The sequence below is a fragment of the Alternaria rosae genome, assembly GCF_020736505.1.
Source record: "Alternaria rosae strain MPI-PUGE-AT-0040 chromosome Unknown BKA58scaffold_15, whole genome shotgun sequence".
Taxonomy (NCBI): domain Eukaryota; kingdom Fungi; phylum Ascomycota; class Dothideomycetes; order Pleosporales; family Pleosporaceae; genus Alternaria; species Alternaria rosae.
In genome coordinates, this window is record NW_025763584.1 from 343 (window position 1) to 22905 (window position 22563).

At 53.8% G+C, this 22563-nt stretch overlaps 10 protein-coding genes across 10 annotated transcripts; 4 read left to right on the forward strand and 6 right to left on the reverse strand.

Annotated features, from left to right (window-relative positions):
• Positions 1 to 336: 336 nt before the first annotated feature.
• Positions 337 to 880, reverse strand: BKA58DRAFT_72389 (uncharacterized protein). The gene has a single exon (XM_046175805.1). It carries the CDS (start codon positions 676 to 678, stop codon positions 370 to 372), a length of 309 nt encoding a protein of 102 aa, XP_046019826.1. The 5' UTR covers positions 679 to 880; the 3' UTR covers positions 337 to 369.
• A 1009-nt stretch (positions 881 to 1889) lies between these two features.
• Positions 1890 to 2964, reverse strand: BKA58DRAFT_450813 (uncharacterized protein; the record flags this gene model as incomplete). Its single annotated transcript, XM_046174362.1, has 3 exons — positions 1890 to 2542; positions 2630 to 2924; positions 2958 to 2964. 3 exons carry the CDS (start codon positions 2962 to 2964, stop codon positions 1987 to 1989), a joined length of 858 nt encoding a protein of 285 aa, XP_046019827.1. The 3' UTR covers positions 1890 to 1986.
• Positions 2965 to 3326: 362 nt separating this feature from the next.
• Positions 3327 to 4623, reverse strand: BKA58DRAFT_72414 (uncharacterized protein). Its single transcript, XM_046175806.1, has 2 exons — positions 4083 to 4623; positions 3327 to 4003 (listed from the first exon to the last, which is right to left on the reverse strand). The coding sequence occupies exons 1-2, from the start codon at positions 4412 to 4414 to the stop codon at positions 3478 to 3480; spliced, it is 858 nt and encodes a 285-aa protein (XP_046019828.1). The 5' UTR covers positions 4415 to 4623; the 3' UTR covers positions 3327 to 3477.
• A 209-nt stretch (positions 4624 to 4832) lies between these two features.
• BKA58DRAFT_284810 (uncharacterized protein) lies at positions 4833 to 5679 on the reverse strand (the record flags this gene model as incomplete). Its single annotated transcript, XM_046166841.1, has 2 exons — positions 4833 to 5367; positions 5435 to 5679. Coding segments are annotated over 2 exons (780 nt in total), but the record flags the coding sequence as incomplete, so codon positions are not given.
• Positions 5680 to 6715: 1036 nt separating this feature from the next.
• Positions 6716 to 8612, forward strand: BKA58DRAFT_348959 (bifunctional aspartokinase/homoserine dehydrogenase). The gene is made up of 3 exons (XM_046168482.1): positions 6716 to 6995; positions 7046 to 8388; positions 8438 to 8612. Exons 1-3 carry the CDS (start codon positions 6850 to 6852, stop codon positions 8533 to 8535), a joined length of 1587 nt encoding a protein of 528 aa, XP_046019830.1. The 5' UTR covers positions 6716 to 6849; the 3' UTR covers positions 8536 to 8612.
• A 500-nt stretch (positions 8613 to 9112) lies between these two features.
• Positions 9113 to 11086, forward strand: BKA58DRAFT_326760 (uncharacterized protein; the record flags this gene model as incomplete). The annotated part of the gene is made up of 4 exons (XM_046168079.1): positions 9113 to 9628; positions 9734 to 10799; positions 10875 to 10949; positions 10995 to 11086. Coding segments are annotated over 4 exons (1749 nt in total), but the record flags the coding sequence as incomplete, so codon positions are not given.
• Positions 11087 to 11964: 878 nt separating this feature from the next.
• On the reverse strand, positions 11965 to 15157 carry BKA58DRAFT_395272 (uncharacterized protein). The gene has a single exon (XM_046171272.1). The coding sequence runs from the start codon at positions 14926 to 14928 to the stop codon at positions 12292 to 12294; it is 2637 nt and encodes an 878-aa protein (XP_046019832.1). The 5' UTR covers positions 14929 to 15157; the 3' UTR covers positions 11965 to 12291.
• Positions 15158 to 15233: 76 nt separating this feature from the next.
• BKA58DRAFT_72429 (Gcd10p family-domain-containing protein) lies at positions 15234 to 17314 on the forward strand. Its single transcript, XM_046175807.1, has 2 exons — positions 15234 to 15426; positions 15495 to 17314. The coding sequence occupies exons 1-2, from the start codon at positions 15341 to 15343 to the stop codon at positions 17266 to 17268; spliced, it is 1860 nt and encodes a 619-aa protein (XP_046019833.1). The 5' UTR covers positions 15234 to 15340; the 3' UTR covers positions 17269 to 17314.
• A 1046-nt stretch (positions 17315 to 18360) lies between these two features.
• On the forward strand, positions 18361 to 20256 carry BKA58DRAFT_425126 (uncharacterized protein; the record flags this gene model as incomplete). The annotated part of the gene is made up of 6 exons (XM_046172915.1): positions 18361 to 18612; positions 18652 to 18780; positions 18816 to 18859; positions 19150 to 19388; positions 19458 to 19747; positions 19809 to 20256. The coding sequence occupies exons 1-6, from the start codon at positions 18434 to 18436 to the stop codon at positions 20254 to 20256; spliced, it is 1329 nt and encodes a 442-aa protein (XP_046019834.1). The 5' UTR covers positions 18361 to 18433.
• Positions 20257 to 20348: 92 nt separating this feature from the next.
• BKA58DRAFT_72457 (uncharacterized protein) lies at positions 20349 to 21945 on the reverse strand. Its single transcript, XM_046175808.1, has 2 exons — positions 20534 to 21945; positions 20349 to 20470 (listed from the first exon to the last, which is right to left on the reverse strand). Exon 1 carries the CDS (start codon positions 21766 to 21768, stop codon positions 20749 to 20751), a length of 1020 nt encoding a protein of 339 aa, XP_046019835.1. The 5' UTR covers positions 21769 to 21945; the 3' UTR covers positions 20349 to 20470; positions 20534 to 20748.
• Between the last annotated feature and the right edge of the window lie 618 nt (positions 21946 to 22563).

The following is a 22563-nucleotide window of genomic DNA, read 5'->3' on the forward strand; positions in this document are numbered from 1 at the left end:
TACGACTCCCGATCACACGACGCAACTACGTTCCGACCAGACATGAAGGAAGACAAGTACCAAGGCGCAGTCTACTGTTATAATCTATTAACATGGTTAAATCCCGAAACGCGCGAGATGCGACTAGAAGTGGGATCATTTGTGTGCGCCTGTATGTCATCACGCCTCTATCTCAACCCACATCGCGAAGCCCCGCCGACCTACTTCCGCATAATCGAGCTAAAGGCGCCTTTTTCCTTCTCTTCTGGGACGTATTCCGTGGACATCAATATTAACCGCGCTCACCACCCCGTTCCCTTCTAATCTTCTCCAACGCACCCGATCCGCCTCTCACCCAACCGCCTACCCGCTCCTCGCACGCAGTCCATGCTAAATCCTATCCACGCTAGCTTTCACAAACTCCTGCTGTTCATTCAATTCAGCAGCTTTCCCGTCTAGTCCTGCCTTATTATGGAGCGATCTCTTATATAGTACAAATTCAATGGCAGCCAATAGTAGTGTCGCTGCAACGACTGCGGCGGAACCTATGCCTGCTTTGGCGACGGTACTGAGACCGGGTTTCGAGGAGCTCGTAGCTGCTTCGGAGGTTGTTGCAGCTGGTGACGACGTCGCGGAGGCGACCTGCATTTGATCCAGCGGTGACGCTGTTGTTTTTGAGAGATCTGATTGCGGTAACATCTTTGTTGCTGTGACTAGACCCGCTGTTGCTGTTGGCGTCGAGCCGATATCGAACTTAGAGGCTAAGGCAGATGCGTACGCGAAATCAAAGTGCAAGAGATCGAATTCCTGCTACTAAACCAACATTGGTTGCATGAACATGGTTCCGCTGTCGACGATCGCAGTGTTATTGGGTATGTCTTGCACGGCGCTGTTCGTTGGTGAAGTCGTGTCCCCGTGGACGTAAGCGGTCATGGGCGTGCTGAGGACGGATAGGCAATTCGTTGCGTCGGAGGCTGTTTCCATGAAATCACTATTGGTGGCGTTAGCAGGAGCATCCCCAGTCAAAGGGCAGGCCACGTGTATATTCGAAGTAACCTGTTAACAGCCAGAGTCTCACATACTCTCTAGAACAAGCAGCTCGTCATGCCCTCGAACCGCCCAACGTCCAATCTGGCGTTCTAAATTCGACTATTTGCTTCATCTGGTAACCACCAATGCATGTACCCGGGCTGTGTGTCAAGGTGCTATCGGGCTGACAAGACAGAGGGACGTCTTTGTGGATATGGCTGGGTTGGTCCGGGTCCTGGAGTTTGGTGCCTAGGATACAAGTCGGCGCGAAAGTGAAGAGGGTTGTGAGCGGCGGGAAAGGACTAAGTGTGTTCCTTAGTGGGAAGCCGGTTCCTGCCACTGTAGAGATCGAGAGAACAGCATCGTCAATATTTGCCATGGCAGCAAGTCTTTAGAAAACAAAGTCCGGATGGAAGTGGGATATTTATAGCTCCATAACGTGAAGCATATGCCAGGGCTAAATTAACTGACCATAACGCGTCGGTGGCGAGGTTCCGAATGCGTAAATGAGCGCGCCGCTATGCCATGCAAAGTGGCTGAATATGCGGCGTCTGATTCGTAAGGGGAGCCGTGCCAGACATGTGCAGGATTCAGGGCTGTGCTACGTCTTTGTTCAGGTACTCTGCGTTCGACATTGTTGGACCCTGACAGGACAACGGTAGTTGACAAAGCGTGGAAAATCACACAGGGAGTTACTCCATGCAGGAGTTGCCAATGTTACATAGGATGATGGTGCCTGTACAGTGCAACCCTTGCTGTCCATTACTATCCTAGCAAACTGCATATCAAAAGCAGATGTATGTTACGTACGCGTTGTATTGAGAACGTCCAACACCATCTCACCGCCTCACCCGCCCGAGATCAACGTCATGCTCTTATTGTCCTTCGTCTTCGCAATCTTCACCTCAATCGGTCTGCCGTTGACAACTGTTTCGGTTGACCTCCAGAACAGGTAGCGTACCTCATCCGTTTCCTCGGCTAAGCCCTCTGCGGTTGGACGAACTCCGGCTGCTCATTCTGTTTAGTAAATGCCTGATCAACGGCCCTTTGCTTCTGTACCTGTTTCCTGTACAGTAAAAATCCAGCAATACCCATAAGTATTGCCAAGATCGCAACACCCAAGCCTATGCCTGCCTTGGCGCGGGCATCGAGCCCAGAGATAGAGTCTTCAGCAGTTTCTGGGGAATTTGGTGCCACTGATGATGACGATGATGATGATGTTACGGAGGTGAGTTGCGTTCGAACTAGCGCTGTTGCTGTGTCTCTCGTAATGCCCATTGTTGCAGTAGACGTGAAGCCGATAGTAAACCTCTCTTGTAACGTCGCCGCGTACCCGGAATCAAACTTGGATAGGTCGGAATCCATCCAGTAGACAACCATGTTGTCATCTACTATGGTCCCCCAACTGAGTATGGTAGTGGTGGTTTTCTGCTCACGACCATCTCCGGCCCACGGGTCCAATGCGGTAATTGGTGAGATGAAGAATGAAAAGCACCTGAACAGACTCTCGATCGTTTCCGTGTTTGTATAGCCGCTGTTATCAGTGTTAGCAAAAGTGCGCTTCACTCAAGTCATAAGTTCTTCGCATGTAGCCGTGCGCCAGCTTAATAACGAGGCGTACCTTTTACAACAGGCAGCTCCCCACGCGCGAAGCCCGCCTGTCGTCCACCCCGGTGTTCTATACTCGGCTACGTTCACTATGTGGTAGTCACTGAGAACCGTTCCCGGGCTGTGCGTGTATTCTCCGTCAGGCAGACAGTTCCTGCTGGCCGGCCCATTTGCGATAGTCGTGTCACCCGAGGTAAGGATTATCCATCGATTGGTGCAGTAGGTTGGCGAAGTAAAAGGAATTGTGAGTGGCGGCCAAGTGGCTATGGACAACGAGGGTGTCGTCGGAAAGAATTGCCCTGGTGACACTGTCTTGATCGTAAGGCGAGCAGTCTAGAGACCTGCCATGATGGAGAATTTGCGGACAGAGTAATGGAAGAAAAGTCGTCACGGGATCAGCGATAGCACTCTGGATTAGCTGCCTCTGTAGAGATCCGCTGTTTTGATCACAACGCGTCGGTAATGGCAGCCTCTATGACCAGAACCGATCGGCCAACGCGTCACAAAGCGCGTTTATACCCCTTGCATAGAAGGTAACATGCGGGAGTAGCTGTGCCGTACATGCGCAAGGAACAAGATTTGCGGCAAGTGGCTGCCATTGGTCACTGTATTGTGACCAGAACCGTGCCGCATCCAGTTCCCACAGCCTCGAGCCTGGTTCCGCCGCATCTGGCAGCGGTCAGCCGGGATACAGAGAACTGAACCAAGCGGTCAAGGCAAATGCGGCTCAGATTTCGAACAGCTAAGAGTGCTGTAATATGGGACTAGCAATACTGAAAAGAGAACTACCACTTGTAGCTGCATTATCTCGATGTATGGACTTGCAAGTCTTCGGATCAACTCGCCGTCAATCAGAAGAAGCTACGCAGCGCGTGTTTGAACGAGTTCAGGTTGTTCGTTTTGTAAAGCAGATTTAGGACCGAGCCTCGCCTTCTTGCGAAAGTGTCTCCTGTACAGTACGAGTCCGGCGACAACCATTATTATGCCTGCGACGGCGATGCCCACGCCTATGCCTGCCTTTGCGGCGATACTGAGATCCGATTTGGATGACCTTTCGCCGCCATCGTCCGCCGGAGAAGTAGCTGAAGTGAATTGACTCCGGTCTGACGGGGATGCCGTTTCGAACGTGGCTGTCGGTGTAAAGTCGATGTCTAGTCTTGCGGCTAGTGTCGCCGCATATCCAGGATCGAAGTGCAAAAGATCCGTTTCTTGCCAGTAGACGATCATTGGGGTCATCAACTGAACTCCCCTGCTTAACTCTCTTGGCTCTGTTCCAGCTGGATCGCTGATGAGAGAGGGGTAGGCATCAGAAGGATACAGCGCAGTGACAGGTGTGCTGAAGCTGGAACTGCAAGCGCTCGCTGTCGCGTCTGACGCCAAAAACTCGCTATAGTCCTCGTCAGCTTAAGTGCCTGGGCTTTTATGTAGCAGGAGTAGCTCCGTGATAGCTGGATCCAAAGACGTACTCCCTACAACAGACAGCACCCCATGCGCGTAAACCCCCTGACGTCCAACCTGTAGTTCTGTACTCGGCCAGTGCAACCATATGGTAATTGCTAATACATGTGCCCGGGCTGTTGACGGGCCGGGTATTATGAGGTAGGCAGGATGTGGGAACGGGGTTGGTGAGGACTGTGGGGGTCAACGGATCCCTGATGATCCACCGATCGGTACATGTCGACGCAAATGTGAACGAAGATGGGAGCGGGGGGTATGGATGGGCTATATCCGTTGTTGGAAAGAAGTCCCCTGATCGTACAGTGTAGATTGTGAGGCCGGCCTCTTCGAGACCCGCCATGAGTCCGGCTGCTAGACGATGTATCGCCGAAAGAAGTCGAAAGTAGTTGATGTGGATTGGAAAGTGTATCTGAGATGAGCGTTACTATCTGCGAGGGCCGTCTATTTCAGTTAAAGCGCGTCGGTGGCGTCCAGGCCATCCTTCAATGACAAGGCGTAGCAACAAAATGCGTTATGGTCTCCTGCATGGTGATTCGATGCCAGATGTCTAACTCGCAGAGAACACTACGCCGTATATGCGCATGAGGCAGAGTTTGAGGTGGCCCGTGAGAAGGATCGAATCATTGGCTGTTGAGCGTTGGTTGGGGCTGTGCCGCACCTTGTCCCGTAGCCACAAGGATCCAGAATACCGGATACAAGGATATATGGCTAGAGCTGTCTCCTTAATTTGAGTGGGAAGCTACTGTCAATACTGCTAGCTATGCGGCGCGCGTCTGAACCAATTCAGGTTGTTCGTTCTGTAAAGCAAGTTTGCTATCGAGCTTCACCTTCTGAACGCGTCTCCTGTAAAGTAAGAAACCAGCAGCGCACAGTAGTACTACTCCGAAGGCTACCCCAACACCAATGCCTGACTTAGCGCCGCTACTGAGACCGGTGGCTTCTTCAGAGTCCATCTCGAGGGACGACGTCGCTGATGCGAACTGACTTCGATCTGGCGGAGACGCTGGTTCGGCTGTGGCATCGGCTGTGGCTATGGCTGTCGGTGTGAAGTCAAGATCAAATTTCGATGCGAGTATAGCCGCATAGTCGGGATCGAATTTCGAGAGATCTGATTCCTGCCAGTAGGCTCCCATAGGTCCCACGGACGCGATCCCACTGCTAAGAACTGTGGCGTTGTCCGTTCGGATCACAATCTCGCTTCTGGAATCTACCCATTCAGTAGGATACGCAGTGATAGGCGTGGAAAACGATGACCAGCACCAGGCAAAGCCACTGTCTGTATTGGTAAAGCCACTAATGTCCGTGTCAGCAGGAGACAGCTATGATGAAGGGACCGTGGTGGTCGAGCATCTGTACCTACCTTTCACAACAAGCGATACCAAACACGCGATTACCCCCCGACATCCAATCCGATGTCCTCCATTCGATGATCTGCACGATATGATAGTCGCCATAGCATGTACCAGGGCTGTGTATACGCGACCCACCAGGCAAACAGTCTGAGGGCACCATAGGTGTAACATAGATAGAAGAACCCGCGCCTTGAAGTGCCCAGCTAGTGGAACATGAAGACGGGGGGCTCCATGGAGTCGTAAGTGGGCCCCAAGGGTCTCTCGTGTTCAAATAATTGCGTGTGGGAAAGCTCTCGGGTCCGGCTGTTGATATCGTGTAGCGAACATCATCAATACCTGCCATGACGGAAATCTGTAGACAAGACTAATGGCATAGGAGCTGTAATTGACGTGATGAATATAAGCCTCGGAGCGAGGAGTGTCTGTCAGGGCTGGATACTTCAATCGCAACGCGTCGGCAGCAGCAGCCTCTATATGTGTGATGCTGGAGTGAGATGGCATAACGCATTGCTATCTCCTGCATGATTCTTCAATCTGTGGCTGTTGATTTGCGAAGGCGACTGTGCCGTGTGTGCGCAGGTTTCAAAGCTCTGAAGAGGCGTATGTCGTTGGTCAACAGGCCATGATTGGGCTGTGCCATAACTCGACTCCGAGACTCCGATGGTTAAGGAGGCGAGTTGATCTTTGCATTTGGTGGTTGCTCATGCGAGATCCATCGTCTTGGAGCCATACCTGATCGGTGAGTCCAGATTGATTCACGCAACGTCGTTGATGAGCGACCGATTCCTAGACACATGTTCTTGATGTATCGACGTGGACATCTTCGGATCAATTCTCCGTCGGCTAGAGATGGCTAGATAATATCATTGTTGCTTGTGTGTCGCACATGTGGTGCACGAGACAGAGTGGACGAATAGCCGATGGGCCGAAGAGCAACTACCGGCACGTAGTCGGACGCGGACGACACGGTAATTTGGACGACGCGCTAAGACGCGATGAGAGGGATGAGCTGTCAGGCGTCAAAGGCACCAGAGGATGCGGTGTTCAGACGTGGGCTACGAAAGGTGCGGACGAGGGCGCAGTAGCTAAATAGCAAGCGCATCATTGGCTACCGAGAGGGTATGCGCATGCACCGACCCGTTCCGTTGAGCTGTGTGTGTGCATGTTCCTGGGCTGTGGAGTCGTGGTTCGCTGGCATGGCGTCAGCAGCGGCGGCGCCGATTGCGGGCGCGAACATTGACTTTCTGACTCAGGCCCCACTAAAAGACATTGAGAATTCCCTCACTCCGCAACTCCAGACTTCACACGACACAACACACGTCATTTACTGGAAAGAACACGTCTTCTACATCTACAGACTACACTTCTACTTTTAGAAAATCAAATATCGCCAATTGCTTGGAGAAACCACACAACACACGCCATGTCTGCATACACAAACGGAACCACACACGAGTCGGAGCGGATAGCTCACACGGAAGAGAAGCACCTACCTGGAGGCTGGGTTGTCCTCAAGTTCGGGGGTACGAGCGTGGGCAAGTTTGCGGAGAACATAGCGGGCATCGTCAAGTGCGACCCAACCCAACTCACACCAGATGGAAGGCGCTGACAGAACACAGAGCTGGTCTTGCGACGAACCGCGCCGCCATTGTCTGCTCCGCACGTAGCAGCAACACCAAGCTCGAGGGAACAACCAACCGCCTCCTTCGCGCCGCCCGCGCTGCCGAAAAGCCCAACCACCGCGGCTATGACGAGATCGTCGAGGCCATCCGCACCGACCACATCCAGGCCGGCAGGGACATCTTGAGGAACCCGGACATCCTGGCGTCGTACACGGAGGAGGTCAATGCCGAGTGTGAGAGCCTCGTCAAGATCTTGGAATCCGCGCAGCACCTGGAGGAAGTCACGAACCGCGCCGAGGACAAGATCATCAGCAAGGGCGAGAAGCTGAGCTGCCGCTACATGGCCGCCATTCTGAACGATCGCGGCACCCCGGCCCAGTTTGTCGACCTCAGCGACATTGTCAGGCTCCATGCACCCATCAAGGGCGGGCTCAACGACAAGTTTTACAAGGATCTGGCCGAGGATCTGGGCAAAGAGGTGGCAGCATGCGGCGACAAGGTCCCTGTCATCACCGGCTACTTTGGCAACGTGCCCGGCGGACTGCTGAACTCCATTGGACGTGGATACACCGATCTATGCGCTGCGTTGGTGGCTGTCGGTACTCAGGCCAAGGAACTCCAGGTCTGGAAGGAGGTGGACGGCATCTTCACGGCGGACCCCCGCAAGGTCCCCACGGCCGCCCTTCTCCCTACCGTCACGCCCTCCGAGGCTGCTGAGCTGACCTTTTACGGATCTGAGGTCATCCATCCCTTCACTATGGAGCAGGTCATCCGCGCCCGCATCCCTATCCGTATTAAGAACGTGATGAACCCGCGCAATGCCGGTACCATCATCTTCCCGGATAACCTGAAGGACATCGACGGCCGTGCGCCCCTGAAGGACGGGAAGCTGTTCCGAACTCGTTCTGCGAGCCTCCTCACTCAGCTGGAAGGCCCCAAGCGTCCCACTGCTGTCACCATCAAGCACAACATCGTCGTGCTCAACGTGCACAGCAACAAGCGCACGCGTGCCCATGGTTTCTTGATGAACATCTTCAGCATCCTCGATCGATGGCACCTTTCTGTCGACCTCATCTCTTCTTCTGAGGTCCACGTCTCCATGGCTCTGCACTCCGAATCCGCCCTTCTTAGTGGCGGGGGTGAGGATGAGTACAAGATCCAGAGCAAGGATCTCCAGGGCGCCGTCAACGACCTCGGCCAGCTCGGCACTATCGACATTGTGCCCGACATGGCTATTGTGAGCTTGGTCGGTAAGCAGCTGAAGAACATGATTGGTATCTCTGGTAGATTCTTCAGCGTGTTGGGCCAGAACAACATCAACATCGAGATGATCTCTCAGGGTACGTTCCTTCTCCATCTCAGAGCTGCTTCATAGCTAACTTTTCCCAGGCGCCAGCGAGATCAACATCTCCTGTGTCATTGAGGAGCGCGAGGCTGACCGCGCTCTCAATGTTGTACATACGAACCTTTTTACTTTCTTAGACTAGACGTCACGTTCGCATTAGCGGAGTTGGATACCACCTAGACAAAACTTTCAGGTCAATATTATATTTACACATCCGTTGAACTTTCACCGCAGTATCTCGTGAGTTAATATTGTCGCTTAGTATACTCACCAAGCCAGATCAGTGTTCTATCTTCATCAAGTATGTTTCATCCCGACTTGCGCGTTTGCTCGCGGTCATAGCGCGTGATACTCGCACCACGCAGCAAATACAATCACAGCGCACCGTCGATGTAAGACAGTTGTCACTTCTGTTGCGAGACACCGCTATAATCCTTCACAGTTCGAGTGGGGAGCTCGTGACGAAATTTCCCTATCAGGTCGCAAATCCCTCCCACGCGGTTGCCTGCACTGCTCCGAGCGCAACTCGTGATTAGCGACCCCAGTGTCCCCTTCACGCGACCAAACACCTCGGGGAGGCTATGACACTGAATTTGCTCGCCAGATCCCAAGGGCGAACAAGCACGCCGCCAAACACTCCCGACGCAACCTGGGAGAGCTATCCTTTCCAACCCCATTCCCACCAACACACCTTCAGAATACTGTAACGAGTTCTCACAATGGAACAAGCTTTTACAAAAAAAGACAGCGCCATCTCTCCCGCCACTGGCAAAGCAATCGGCCAACACGAAGCCGCAGGACTGAAAAGCCTGACTAAAGAACAACACCTGCGGTTTTGGGAGGAGGTCATTTACTGGAATAGCGAGCGCTTCAACGAGGCCAAATGGCGGCAGGTGAGGAAGAAGATATGGCGGGCTAAAGAGGAACATTGCATGAAGGTGCTGGGGTGGTATCCTCCTCCTGGGCCTATACACGAGATTGTCACTCCAGGTGGACGGCAACTGCGGCTTTATAGCTCGAATTCTTGGACTGCGCCTACAGGTGCACATCCGCTGAGGCCAGCGCACCTTCCGCGGTTTGAGACGGCGAGTCCGACTACACCGCGGCCCCGATGGGAGCTCGTTTCATCGGGCCCTGGGACTCCGCGGTCTGCAACTGCTGGGCCTATCAAGAACTCTTTCGCGGAAGGCGGATTCTGGGAGTCACTCATCTCACCGAAGACACCTATCACTGCGGTACCCATCGCAACTACACCAGTCACAGCCGTTCCCCCTTCGCCATGGAGTCCAGGCAAACCAGCTACAGACGCGGAAGCCAAGGCCACGTATGAGGAAGTCAAGAAAGACGTCAGCAAAATGGCCCTAAAACTCTGCGCAAGCCGCCACACCCTCCGCCGCTCCTTCAACAGCGAAAACGACGTAATCCATCCATCGATGGTGCGACCGAAAGACACTTTCCTTGCCGCCCAAGTCACCCTAGCCTCCCTGAAATTACACAACCCCCTGTCGACATACATCGACGCCCTCTTGCCGCAAAAGCTAGACTCCCACGCCGACGACGAAGCAGCAGGCGCAAAGCAATATCGCATTTACTGCCGGGAGCAACTCCATGATGTGGATAGTTGGTTGCAGTTTGATGCGCAGACGGGAGAATTGACTACTATACTGGAGGCTCAGCGCGATTTACTCAAGATGAATAAGGATCGTAGGAAGACTAGGGAGACGGCGGTGGGTGAGAAGGGGGTTAGACTTGCTTGGGCTGTTAAGGTCGTGGACGATTGTCAGTACTTTGCTAACGTCGCGGCGGATGGAGAAAGTGAAGGTAGTGATGAGGGATATGAGTATGGTAACTTTGTTAGGAGTTTAGGAGATGGAGATGCGAGCTCTTTGAGGTCGAATGGGTCGACTCTCGACTTGAAATTGACATTGACGAATAGCTCGAACGCTCGCAGCAGCGGTACAGAAGAGGGTTTTGGTATCGCGCAACGCTCATCCAGCAGTCAGATTAAACCTACCCACGAGTTTGGATACGATACCTTACCACTGAGGTCACGCAACTACACTCTATCCAACCTCTACAACGCCGTCGATCCAGACGTCTATACTCCACCTCCTTCCCATGCTCACAGCATCCGCCGTAGCAACGCCACTGCCGCCCCTTCCTCATCCCGCCGTAACCGACATGCCAGTCTCTGGATTAACACTAGTCTCGCAAATCCTTCAATTAACGCGACTAGTACTATGAGCCCGCAGGAACGTGGGACGAGACACAAAGGACCCAGTATCGAGGATCTGAGCGAGTGGGCTGATGAGTTGAAGAAGATGGAGAGGAAGAGGAAGGAGATGCGGGTAGATGGGGGGTTTGGTGCGAGGGAAGGGAGGAGGCCGAAGCAGTTGAGGTGGTTTAGTAATGTTGAGGGAGATGAGAGTGGAGATGAAGGGGTTGCGGAGAAAGAGACGGTGAAAAAGGAGGAAGAAGAAGCGGATGGAGATGGTGATGGACTGACGATTAATGGGTTTGTTCATCCTGCATTGAGGGGAGGAGATCACGACAACAGTGATGGCACTGCAAATTGGCGTAACAACGTCGACGTGTCACGAGGAGAAGAGAGAAACAGAGGTGCGAGTGGCGGTAGCACCAGCACAGCTAGTTGGCGCTGCGAGACTGTTTCTATCCTCGAACGGGAAAGTAGGCCTTCTAGCATGGACATGAATAACGAGGTCTGCGAGGAGTCCGAAATTGACAACCAAACATCCGACTATGATCACGACCACATCGATGATTTCAACGAACAGACCAACACAGACGATTACGACCCCTCCAACTCCTCCAACAACGACTCTCCCACAATAACACCAACACCAACTCCCCTCATAATGCCAATCCACCCCCAGCGCACCTCATCCTCACCAACACATCCCCCCATAAAGATGTCCGCACTATCAAATCTACGTCTCGACCCACCTCGTCGACCACCACCACCACCAAACCGACCACCCCCTCCACCGATGCCATCATGCAACTTACGTCCACCTGCGCCGCGGCCACGATCTATTATAGTACCAACAGCAGGCGAGGGGATAGGTATGGGAATGAGATATAATAGAACGGGCGGTACGTCATATGAACGACAGTTATCCCTCCCTCCCCGCATTACTTCCAATGTACCCTCAGCCTTCTCCACACCCTCGATCACCACGCCGAAGCGTCAGGATGCACAGGACAATATTGCGCAAAAGAATGAAGACGGCGTCGAACACGGTGTTATTCAATACGGAGTCAGTAAAGCGAGTTTATTACAGGAAGCCGTTCAGTCTCGGGGCTGTGGAGGAGCCCAGCATACGCGTATGTGGAGTAAAAGTGGTGGGGAGAGTGTGAACAGTATAGAGAAAGAAGAGTGGGATGAGGAGCTGAAGAGGATGGAGGAGAGGGAGAGGATCAGGCAGGGCGGTGGAAATGGGGAGCTGTAGGTTGATCGTGTAGTCCCATGATACAGATCGTCAGATGGAGAAGAAAATGATGATGAACGTATAACGTCACATGCAATGAAAAGCTTCAGTGATGTAGGAAGTGATAAATAAGAACTCGGATTAATAATACTGCTCCCACCACGATGGAACAACAGACTCCTACCACGACGTACTTCCGAAACGCAAAAGGAAAAGAATAACGGGTATATACACACTCCAACATCAGCACCAAACGCCGCGTTAATAACCACAACCACTTCTAAATTCCACAGTCCGCGCTCACAACAGATACTAGCTAACCGAACACCACGAACACGCCTCGTCTTCATAATCTCTAATGTGACATGTCAGCAGATCGCCTCAAAACCATCCCATCTCGAGCCACATTCTTCTAGATCGGGGAAAGGGAAAAAGAAAAGTGTCGTCATCTACATAACAACGCACTTATCCCTCTCCTCCTGCCCCTGCTGACCCTGACTCGGTCTTCTCCCTCCACCCATCCTCCCAGGCATCATATTACCATGCCTGCCCCTCCCCGCACCAGGCGGCGGCGCTCCACTCGTACTCTGATACGCACCACCACCCTGTCCTGGCACCGGCGCTTGCGCACTCGCTGGGTGACCAGCTGGTGGCACGTATTGCGGCGCCGTGATAGCTTCTTCATACAGAGGCGGCGGGGCCGCTTCACCAGCAGGACGGTGCCCAGTAATATTATTGTTGCGGCGGGGAGGGATAACGGGGTTCTGCGGGTTGCGCGGTGGTTGGGGAGGAGCGTTGATAGCGTCCATGGAAAGTTGGTTGTTGCGGTTGTTGCGTTGTTCTGTTTCGCGGCGCTCACGGTCTTCTTCTTCTTCTTGGAGTTGAAGGGCGAGGGCTAGGTCGTGGTCTTCTTGTTCGGCGCGGCTGAGGGCTTCCGGGGAGGTGATGTCGGTGTCTTGTGGGATGTTGGATTGTTGGTTGCCGCGGCGTGCTTGGACGGTTGTCCAGCCTTGTCCGTCGTCTAGGTTTGAAGCTTGGTGCTGATCCTGTAGGCCGGAAGTATTGCTGTTGTCGACGGAGCGGAAGTCGCCAGAGAAAAGCTGACTACCTTGGCCATTGACGTCAGTAAGAGACTCCCAGACAATCTCATCGTGGGTGGAGTAGCCCTGGTCTGTGACAAGCGTGACGAGCTCGCCATTGCGAGGATTCTTGCAGAGAGTCGAAAAATGGTCGTTCCGGAATAGGATGGCGACTTGACCTGGCTGGAGGTTATCACGAATGACCTTCAGACCGTGGTCAGTCAATTGTGTTGGCCAACGCATCAAGAATTCTTTGATGGCGTGTATATCCGTGAACATCTGTTGCTCGTCCTCATTCAAAGATTCGCCTGCCCCTAGCTTCGCGTTCAACTCCTCTTCCTGGAACTGAACAAACTGTGACGTTTCGTACGAGGCCGCTACGCGACTGAAAGCAGCATAAGCGTCGGATCCAGCCTCCGGCAGCCATCCGTGCATCAGGGGGATGTTGAAAGTGCGGTACAGCTTCATGTCTTGAGTGTTCTCAAAAGCGCCAGCTCGGCTCGTAAGCGTGGATTGTGCATCTGGAGTGTTGGAGTCTGGGACAAACATGGGATTGACATTGAGACCTGTGTGGAGAGCGAGGAGGAACTTGTACAGCTCGCTCACATCAGGCAAGGCTTGTGCAGCATCACCGCGTCGACCAGACATCAGCTCATCAAAAACAGCATCAAGTAGCAGTCCCAGGCTGACTGTCTCACGTGTGCGTAATGTCTCGACAAGTGCGGTGTCGAGCCTGGCAGGAGTTGAAAGGACCAGTGCGTTGACCAGAGCCAGCAGAGGACAGGGACCGTTCAGGTTCTGTGTCAGAATTGGGGAAACGCGCATATCCTCGATTGTGTGGTCAAGCCAGCGAATGTGTTTGATTTGGTAGTGTTCCTTCCTCTGCCTTTCCATGGTCGTATTCGGCGACTCCAAAGCAGAAGGTGCTGAAAAGCCAACACCCGTATCGATAGGTCTTGGGGGCATTGAAGGCGCCATGTCCTCGTGCGACCTTCTTGGCGGCAGCGCAGGTGGAGGATCTTCGGAGGAGGGTGGTGTTTGCTCGGGAGTGTATTGAGGTGGAAGGGGTGATTGCTCTACAGTATGCGCATTTGGAATGATTGGGGCGGGAATGTCGTGTGAGCTTTCATTACCGGCAGCTGCATCGCTTGGCGGTGCCGTCCAGGGTACAGTGTCAGTACGAGCATCGTGCGAGGCGGGTTCCCATGGATTCGCATCAAGGGAAGTGGCCGGATGTTCCGACCGAGGCGTAGGAGAGTTCACAGCGATGGCAGGCGGCTCTACTACTGGTGCTGGCTGCACCGGTGCGGCATGGTCATCTAGTCCGAGGTTCTTCATCTCGTGGGTGGGTGTACTTGGCGTCTGGAACGCCGGGAGCTCGACAGGCGCCTCGTACTTGTGGGCCTGGCTGGGTGCATCGCCCCAGATAGCCTGGCTGCTCTCTCCGTCCCAGCTATTCTGCCCAGTCGTCTGCATCTTCAGGTAGGGATTGTTGGTCTTCAGTGGGATGGAGCCATTTGACTGCTCGGACACGGTGCTGGCCGCGCCGTAGGAAGCCGCGCTGGCACCGGTGGGCATGGCCGACATGCTTTCCTGTGAGCGCTTGATGGGGATTCCTGCCGGTGGCCCTGGCCGCAGGGCATCGGGAAGACCGCCGGTGATGTGTGTGGTATTGGGCACAGGTGGCCTTTTTCCAGCAGCAGGCTTCAGAGCGGCAGGCACATCGTTGTGGTTGATGTCTTCAAAGTCGTCATCGGACTGGTTCCACTCGTCTTCGCTCAGGTCGGAGTCGCTCTCATGCTTGTCGTCAGGCAGTCGCGTCTCCTCGGGCGTCTTGATGTTGAAGGCGGGCGACTTGCTTGTGCTGGGCGGGTCCACGGCATGCTCGGGCGATACGGGAAAGGCAGGCGGGTGCTCGTCGGAAGGAGTCGTGGGATATGGCGGAATCGCCTTGGAGAGCGGCGCTGGAACGACGTCGTCGGCTTCGTCGGACTTTCGTAGCACCATGTTTGACGGTGCAGTGCCCTGGGGCTTCGAGTGGGATATGGGGGAGCTCTCGCGGCAGTCGGCGCGGCGCGGTGGTATGAAGAAGATGAGCGAGGGGGATTGATACTGAAGCAGGACTCCAGCGAAAGAAGCAAAGTAGTCGACGTAAGCGACGTGTTGGACCCGAGTGACACGCGGAAGCACGAGAAGTCGCGATGGCGATGACGTACGACTGGTGCGAGTGTGTGGCTGAGACTGTGGCTGAGCAAGGCGCGGCGGTGCGCCTCGGAATTATTCCTTGCGACAATTTCACTAGCTCCACCTCACCTTTGCGCGTGCTGCAACTCAGGACTGGAAGTCCGATAGCGATACTCTTAGCTTGCTACTACACATGGGATAGTGAAGTGCACAGTGTCGCGACCATATTCGCGCCATGCATTCCCACGTCCGCCCCAATACGCACGTTGCGTTGCGACTGCCCTCAGGCCTTTTCAAGATAGTCGAGATTACACCGAATACGTACGTCGCATAGCTGGAGTGAGCCCTCCGTGTGCACACATGCAAGAAATATTTCTAAACCCCTACAGTAGCATCAATCTCGGCAAATTCGGCACCTTCAACTCCAACCTCCTCCTCGGCCGGCCGTACTATCTCACCTACGAACTGCTTGACAAGGACGATGGCAAATCCAAGACGGAGCTGCGTGTCGTACCCGCTTCCGAACTCCATGCCGAAGCTCTAGGCAGCGACCATGCCCCTGCTGCCGAAACTAGCGAAGAGAATGCAGAGGGTGCTGCGGGCTTCGATATCGTGGGAGAAGATGGGCAGGTCATCATGCGCAATAACCGCTTGACCGTTGATGATGCTTCACGGCAGGCGCTTTCTATGGTCGAGATCGAGGAGCTGAAGAAGGCAGGCGCCGGATCCGGTAAAGAGATCATCGCGAAGATCATGGCCTCCCACAACGCAATCGACGAGAAGACGAGCTTTTCGCTGGCCAAGTACACGCTGCGGAAGTCGAAAAAGTACCTGAAGCGCTTCACGGCCCTGCCCATGGACGTTGGTCTACTCACAGAGTATGTCTTGGAGAAGGAGGCATACAAGATCATGGAGCTGAGGGAAGACCTACTGGGCTTGATCAACAGCTGGGCAAATATACATTCTGGAGCGACGAACCAGATTCACATGGCAGAAGATGGAGTCAGTCAAGTAGGAGGAGGACGGTGGCTCGTGGTAGACGATACCGGAGGTCTTGTTACAGCAGCCCTCGCCGAGAAGATGGGCATCCTCTACCCCGAGGAGGAATATGACGATTCTTCATCAGAAGAGGAGGCAGGCGATATCGAGATGAACGGCACACCCGCACCAACCTCAGCCCCAGAGCCCAAAGACACAGACACCGCCATGCCCGACGCCGACACCACAACAACCACAGATCCGACAGCCACCCCTTCAGATCCCCCTCCACGCCCACGAAAGCCGCCACGACCACACATCCCTCAAATGTCCGCCTCAACCAACACCCTCACCGTCCTGCACCCCAACAACCAACCCAACCTCTCCTACCTCAAATATTTCGGCTACGACTACGGCAACCCCACACCCGCCCACCCTCTCTACAAACACCTCAAATCGCTATCGTGGCTCGCCCTCCTCCACCCCGAAGACGACCCTTCCTACGACGAACCCGAAATCATCTCCGAAGAAGTGCTCGCGACGATGAAGTCAACGAAACGCGGTACTTACTACAAGAAGCGCAGACGCTGGGAGCGGGTCAAGGGCGTTGTGGATGAGACGAAGAGGGGAGGGTTTGACGGGTTGGTGGTGGCGACGGCTATGGATGCGAAGACTGTGCTGAAGGAGTTGGTGCCGCTTGTGAGGGGTGGAGGCAGGATTGTGGTGTATAATCCTAACGTCGAGCCGCTCGTCGAATTATGCGATCTTTACTCCAAAGAGCGCCGCGCTGCATATATCGCACGCGAATTCGGTCCTCCGCCGCAAATCAACGGCAACGGCAACGGCAACGGCAACGGCAACGGCAAACGAGTTAAGATCGACGACGACGTCAGCACCCCCGCAGGCACATCGGAAGGAGATAACGAAGAAGACGACTTCCCACTCAATCCTACGTTGGTACTCGCGCCTAGTCTGCAGACGGCTAGAGCGAGACAGTGGCAGGTTCTTCCTGGTAGGACGCATCCTATGATGACGAGTAAGGGGGGTGCGGAAGGGTACATTTTTACGGCTACTAGGGTGGTGCCGGTTGAGGGGAGGGTGGAGGCGAGGGGACATCATGGGAAGAAGAAGAGGAGGGTTGAGGGGGAGGGGGGTGCGGAGGGGGTTGTTGCGGCATCGACGTAAGGCGGCGTTGAAGTGTGCGAAGAGTGTGGTTGGTATGTAAGGTATCTTACCAGAAGGGTGAGCATGTTGGGAACTGTTATGGCAGTCGTACTCATAACTTCAAAGATGCACGAGTCCGTCTTGTCTTTACGATGGGTATATAAGTCCATTTCTCGCACCTACTCTCCTTCTCTACTTCATTACACTCGTCTTCCATCATGCTCCAAAAAAGAAGACCCACAGAGCATGACCTGCCTCTCTTCGAAGATTCCGGTTCAAGTGGGACGTGTGCTGCCCTGCCGACAAGCCACATGCCTGTGTGCTTGCCAAAATCGAAGTTGGACATCGTCATGTCTGTCAGGACCGCTCTCTTTGCCCAAAACTCGTCCTCTGAACACCGATGTTGGATAGTTTATGCTGCGCAATTGTGATTTCCAAAATACCACCCAGACGACGACATGGCTGTTTTCTGTCCGCGGAAGAGAGGATTGATGGTGCTGTATTCCTCAAACTCGTTGGATTTTGTGAGAAGACGAAACAGAGTTGCAATCGCCTTGACGAGATGGGCTGATGAGGTGTACGCGCTACTTGGTAATGACGCTCGAGCGGGCAGGCACGAGAAATCAGATGACAAATATTGACATAGCTATGGTAGTTTGGGCAAGAGGTCGCACCCCCAAATTACGAGGCGGACCGGACGATCCGGCGGATAACAGCGAGACGACTGAAGATATGACTGCCAGCAATGGTACGCTTGATGTAGAGAACCGTGCCGCACCTTCATCGTCTGCCCCAAAGAAGATCGAAGTAATTGGCATCCGAGACTGCTTGTTTTGAACTGATTGTTATCTCGAGGTATTGCGGAGTTAATTGGAAATATGTAGATCTTGCAGGTCGGGCTTCGACACGGGCGAGTGTGCTGTACAACGTTTGAGGGGGCCGAGACGCGTATATGTCTGTGTTATCAGCGATGGATGCCGTCTCGTCTCAGACTTAGCAAATACGTGAATAAAATGGAGCACAGGCTGAGATATCTTCATACGCAAGGTTAGAAAAATAGACCGCAACACAAAGATTAGTCGTACAACATAACAACTAAATATATTAATGCCGCACGTTCTATGTATTCTGATGTTGTAGGCGGCAAGGCACAGTGCGGTCATGTCTAACATCACCTAGGGCAGTCATGAAGACGACGAAGCCATCGTCTCCGAACCATTCCAATGAGACGACGAAACGGTCACCTCTTCCCCTTCCTCGCGAGCGTTCCTCACAAGACGACGGGCCCGCCACCTCTTCCCTTTCCTTGAAAGACGACGAAACCGTTACCTCTTGGCCCTTCAAGCCACGCACACCCTTGTCGAAGTAATACCCACTGGGATTCACCTCGCCGACTTATTCAAGTAAGTTCCTCGGCAATGAGTTTGTCGATCTCTTCTTTAAGAGATCGGTACCGTCTTCCTCGACTTCCTCCTCCTCGACATTCGCATCAACACCAAAGTTGCCGTCGAAACCCTGTCCATTTTCATCCCGGTGAGTTACCGATCGAGCAGAAGAACAAGGAGCAGAAGTGCGACTGGCAGTTCGCCCACGCGAGGATGCAAATGTGCTGGTAAGTGTTGATCAGGCGTTCCTGAGCCTCTCCGTCCCAGCCTTGAGCTGCTCGTTCTCAGCCTTGAGCCGCTCATTCTTGGCCGGGAGAGTATGCATGTCCGCCCTCATCTTTTCCATCTCGACGCCTCCGGTATCAGTCCGTGTTCGCTTCAGTTCCGGCTGCTCATCATCGTCAGGCCGAGCGTGCTTGGGTAGCTCCTGCACGGGAAGGTTGTTCTTGTCGGCAAGCGGCTGCACGCTCTCGGCAAATTCGCGATGCATTGGGTAGTCGCGAAGAATGAGCTCCAGATCGAGTGGCGATGGGCGAGTCTGCGGGGGCCTACGCATCCCATCGCCTGGGCAGGCACGCTTCAGGAAGGCCACAAACAGCCATAGGCGGCCACAAAGCTACAGGGCATCGGCATCCGATGGATCTCAAAACAGGGAAGAAGGCTGACGCCTCCTTGGTGGTTCATGGTTCCACAATGGCGGCAGCGACGAGGGCAAGAGCCGTCGCGGAGCAGATGATAGGAGGCATGCCCGAAAACGTTTGTTTACCCGCAATGCAGGCAGGTCGTGTCCTTGCGGCTCATTCTAGAGCCTAGTGAAATCTCCAGCTTATCGACGCAGTCGCGGGGCCGAAGATGGTACTTGACATCGAGCTTCAGCCTGTACTCGCCGTTGTTGGCATTGGCATTCGATCCAGTATTGGCAGTGGCATTGGCATAATCGTGGGCAAACCCATTCCCACTGTTTTAGGCATTCGCATTGACATTGGCGTAAGCATTGTACGCGGGCAAGCTCGAGTTGGCACTGTAGCCACCTCTGCCGCGAGGTGCTCCAGATGGCGCGTTATAGCCCCCTCGTTGAGGGCCCGTCGGCACATGACGCTGGCCGAAGCGTTGCGGTACGTTGCCGCGTCCTCGAGGATGCATCTTTCGGATTTCAGCAAATTTTGAACGGAAAAGTTGGTGTCGTATGGACTCGAGTGGGAGGAGGCAAGATCTGTGGAGTGACTGCGCACGAGCCACCGACAGTGAGGAAGGCACGTCTGGTTCACTATCACTTCTTACACTGGTCAATGTGCATGTGATTAAAAGTGCGATGTCTCTTTTTTCCCTGTGCTGTTTGCGTTACATGGTGGGAGAAAAGGGCGTCGTTGTTCGTCCCGCGGTTTTCCCCATAGAAGCATTTTCACCATATTTCCCACTTCACAAGTATGAGTTCAGACTTGGTAGGATGCTGTTGACAATGCTGGTCGACTGCGTTTCGGCGACAGGCGGAGGGTTCAACGCCTACCCGCCGGTCATGAACAACTGCAGTGCCGACGAGACCTCGATGCAGGAATGGGGAACCTGGAAGGGACTACGCGGCGAGCGGGAATACTGGGATGTTGACAAGAAACTAGTGGATTGAGCTCTAGAGGGATCCGATTCAGAGGCTTACTCTTAAGGTTCTCGGATGGAAGGTGCGTTCCATGGCACTCAACAGGACGAATTAGCGGCACCAGTCCAGGAATAGCGAATGATTGCATCGCGTCTGACTGAGCAGGGTCAAGCGAAGCGGCTAAGGGTAGAAGACGAAGTACGAGCAGCTAAACGCATGCTGCAAATGGGGGAGATAGATGATGCTGCGTTCAAAGGGATTAAGATGTTAATGGAAAATGTCGCAAGTCTCGTGGAAGAGCACATACTACTGGCTTCGGATGAAGATGTGCAGGTAGCTTAGAATTTCCAGTTAAATTGAAGTAATAAATTAATAATACGAGACATCTAAACATGAAAGTACAAAGCCAAAGTTCCCTCATCTGCACGTGGTTACAGTGCATGACGGCGTAAATTTCGGGTGTCATTACAGCCCTGGACATTACAAAGGCAAGCATGTCCTCCCAACAGAACTGCTCCTCTTCTACGGTCCGCGATGAGCCCCGCCGTCCAGCTCGTATGTATACTGAACAGGCATCTCCTGCGGGGGCTCGGCGGCGGTATGCTGATATTTGTAAGGCCCAGGAATTACGGGCTCTGACGCCAGCTCGGCCTTTGGGTACGCGTCTTGGTACATGACTGGCGGGGCGTAAGGTTGCTGTAGCTTCTTCTTCTGTCGGCGCTTGTAAAGGAACCATAGGCCTACTCCGACCACAAGCGCCAGTGTCGGTCCAATGGCAATACCGGCGATGGCGCCGGATGATAAGGATGAGGACGAGGAAGACGAATCGCTAGACGGAGGTGGCGGTATGGCGCTCGATGCTGCGTTCGATAGTACGTCGGATGCCGTAGCAGGAGTCGAAGTGGGTGTTGATGATGCTGAGTCCGATGTAGACGAGGTGATTTCGGACGTCGGCGATGCGGAGCTTGGTTCTATACTCGAGCTACTTGTTGGAGCGGCGCTGGCGCTGGCAAGTGATACCAGGTCAGCCGAAAGAATTTGGCAGCGTACAAACTTCTCGGTGAATTTGTAGCCTGAAGCGCATGTAGTCTGGCCTGGACAGCATGCTTGGTCTACGCCCGCCTCAAGATTAGCGCATGGCACCGAGTCGGCTTCTTCACAGACAGATGGCTGGTCGACGTAACAGCCTGGCTCGCTATTGGGATTGTCGATGCAGCACCATCCTTTGTCCAAGAAGTTCTGGCACTGTGGGTAGCTTTCTCCCTTCCGAATACAGCAAAGCGTATTGCTAGGGTTGCAGGTGTTTGTTGTTGCGCCTTCGCCTGGAAACGCATCTTCGCATACGTCACGTTTGAAAACTTCGAGTCCTTCCTTGATAGCACGCTTGATGTTCAGTGCAGCCTCCTGTGGTGTAGGGTACGTTCGTGGTCGATGTCCGATTGCTCGTGTTGGGAGGCCATTGAGTGTGTGCGCAAGATTGACAGGAATAAGGCAGAAGAGGAAGAGGAAGCATCGCGAGACCATGATGGAAAATCCTGCCATCGATGAATGGGACTCGATGTACAAGGCCGAAGGCGACAAGATTGGGGTAGAGGTCCTGAAAGTGACTTGGTGGGGACGTACAATCCACGCGAGCGAGGCCGAGATCTGATCTTATGAGAATAGTGCGATAGAAGGCCGTGCACCGCCATTGTGCTGCGGTAGATTCCTAGACCAATTGCAACGGATATCGCCCAGCTTAAAATGGGGGAGTTGTAGCGCGGCCGTGGATTACTGGCTGAGCGGCCTGACGGTCGGCCTAAGGTTGTTAGGAAGCCTGGCGTTCAGCCTCATGCTCATGCGGACCTGGAATCTTTCATGAGAACAGGCGAGTTACACACGCTTCCAGCAGTTGGCCATGCAGATGCCTTTCTCTGTACCTACGCATTCACAATCATCGTTGCGCTTAGGATGGAGAGAAAGGGCAATCTATCTTGTAGGTATGTTATCGTGCCGAGAACACGTTGGCCCACACCTGCGGCAAGGCCCCCCAGCAATAGGAGCAAAAATCGTGTGGCTGCAGCTGAAACAAGATAGTGACGATGTCCTGGACTATGTGTGGCTTTTGGCGTCAATTTGCCACATGTCGAATCTGACCGGAGACGCCACAGGACACGTCGCTCTGCCGCGCGAGTAGAGCTCTAGGAACGCCAGAGCCGGTTGCGGAGCTGCAGCATAGCTTGATATGAGATGTCCAGATCTGTTGATGTAGCACTCTGGCAACTACATCCGTGGTTTGATGTTCGTGGTGTTGTGTTGCAGCGTGTTGTAGTCGTCCGGCCGATCCCTATTCACGCT

Bases quoted from the DNA above. Each gene is read 5' to 3' on its own strand.
- BKA58DRAFT_72429 (XM_046175807.1), top strand. From the start codon at position 15,341: ATGCATTCCCACGTCCGCCCCAATACGCACGTTGCGTTGCGACTGCCC. The intron at 15,427-15,494 runs GTACGTCGCATA...AAACCCCTACAG, and splicing joins GTCGAGATTACACCGAATAC to TAGCATCAATCTCGGCAAAT.
- BKA58DRAFT_72414 (XM_046175806.1), bottom strand. From the start codon at position 4,414: ATGGCGGGTCTCGAAGAGGCCGGCCTCACAATCTACACTGTACGATCA. The intron at 4,004-4,082 runs GTACGTCTTTGG...CGAGGACTATAG, and splicing joins GGTGCTGTCTGTTGTAGGGA to CGAGTTTTTGGCGTCAGACG.
- BKA58DRAFT_72457 (XM_046175808.1), bottom strand. From the start codon at position 21,768: ATGGCAGGATTTTCCATCATGGTCTCGCGATGCTTCCTCTTCCTCTTC.
- BKA58DRAFT_72389 (XM_046175805.1), bottom strand. From the start codon at position 678: ATGTTACCGCAATCAGATCTCTCAAAAACAACAGCGTCACCGCTGGAT.
- BKA58DRAFT_395272 (XM_046171272.1), bottom strand. From the start codon at position 14,928: ATGGTGCTACGAAAGTCCGACGAAGCCGACGACGTCGTTCCAGCGCCG.
- BKA58DRAFT_348959 (XM_046168482.1), top strand. From the start codon at position 6,850: ATGTCTGCATACACAAACGGAACCACACACGAGTCGGAGCGGATAGCT. The intron at 6,996-7,045 runs GTGCGACCCAAC...GACAGAACACAG, and splicing joins AACATAGCGGGCATCGTCAA to AGCTGGTCTTGCGACGAACC. The intron at 8,389-8,437 runs GTACGTTCCTTC...AACTTTTCCCAG, and splicing joins CATCGAGATGATCTCTCAGG to GCGCCAGCGAGATCAACATC.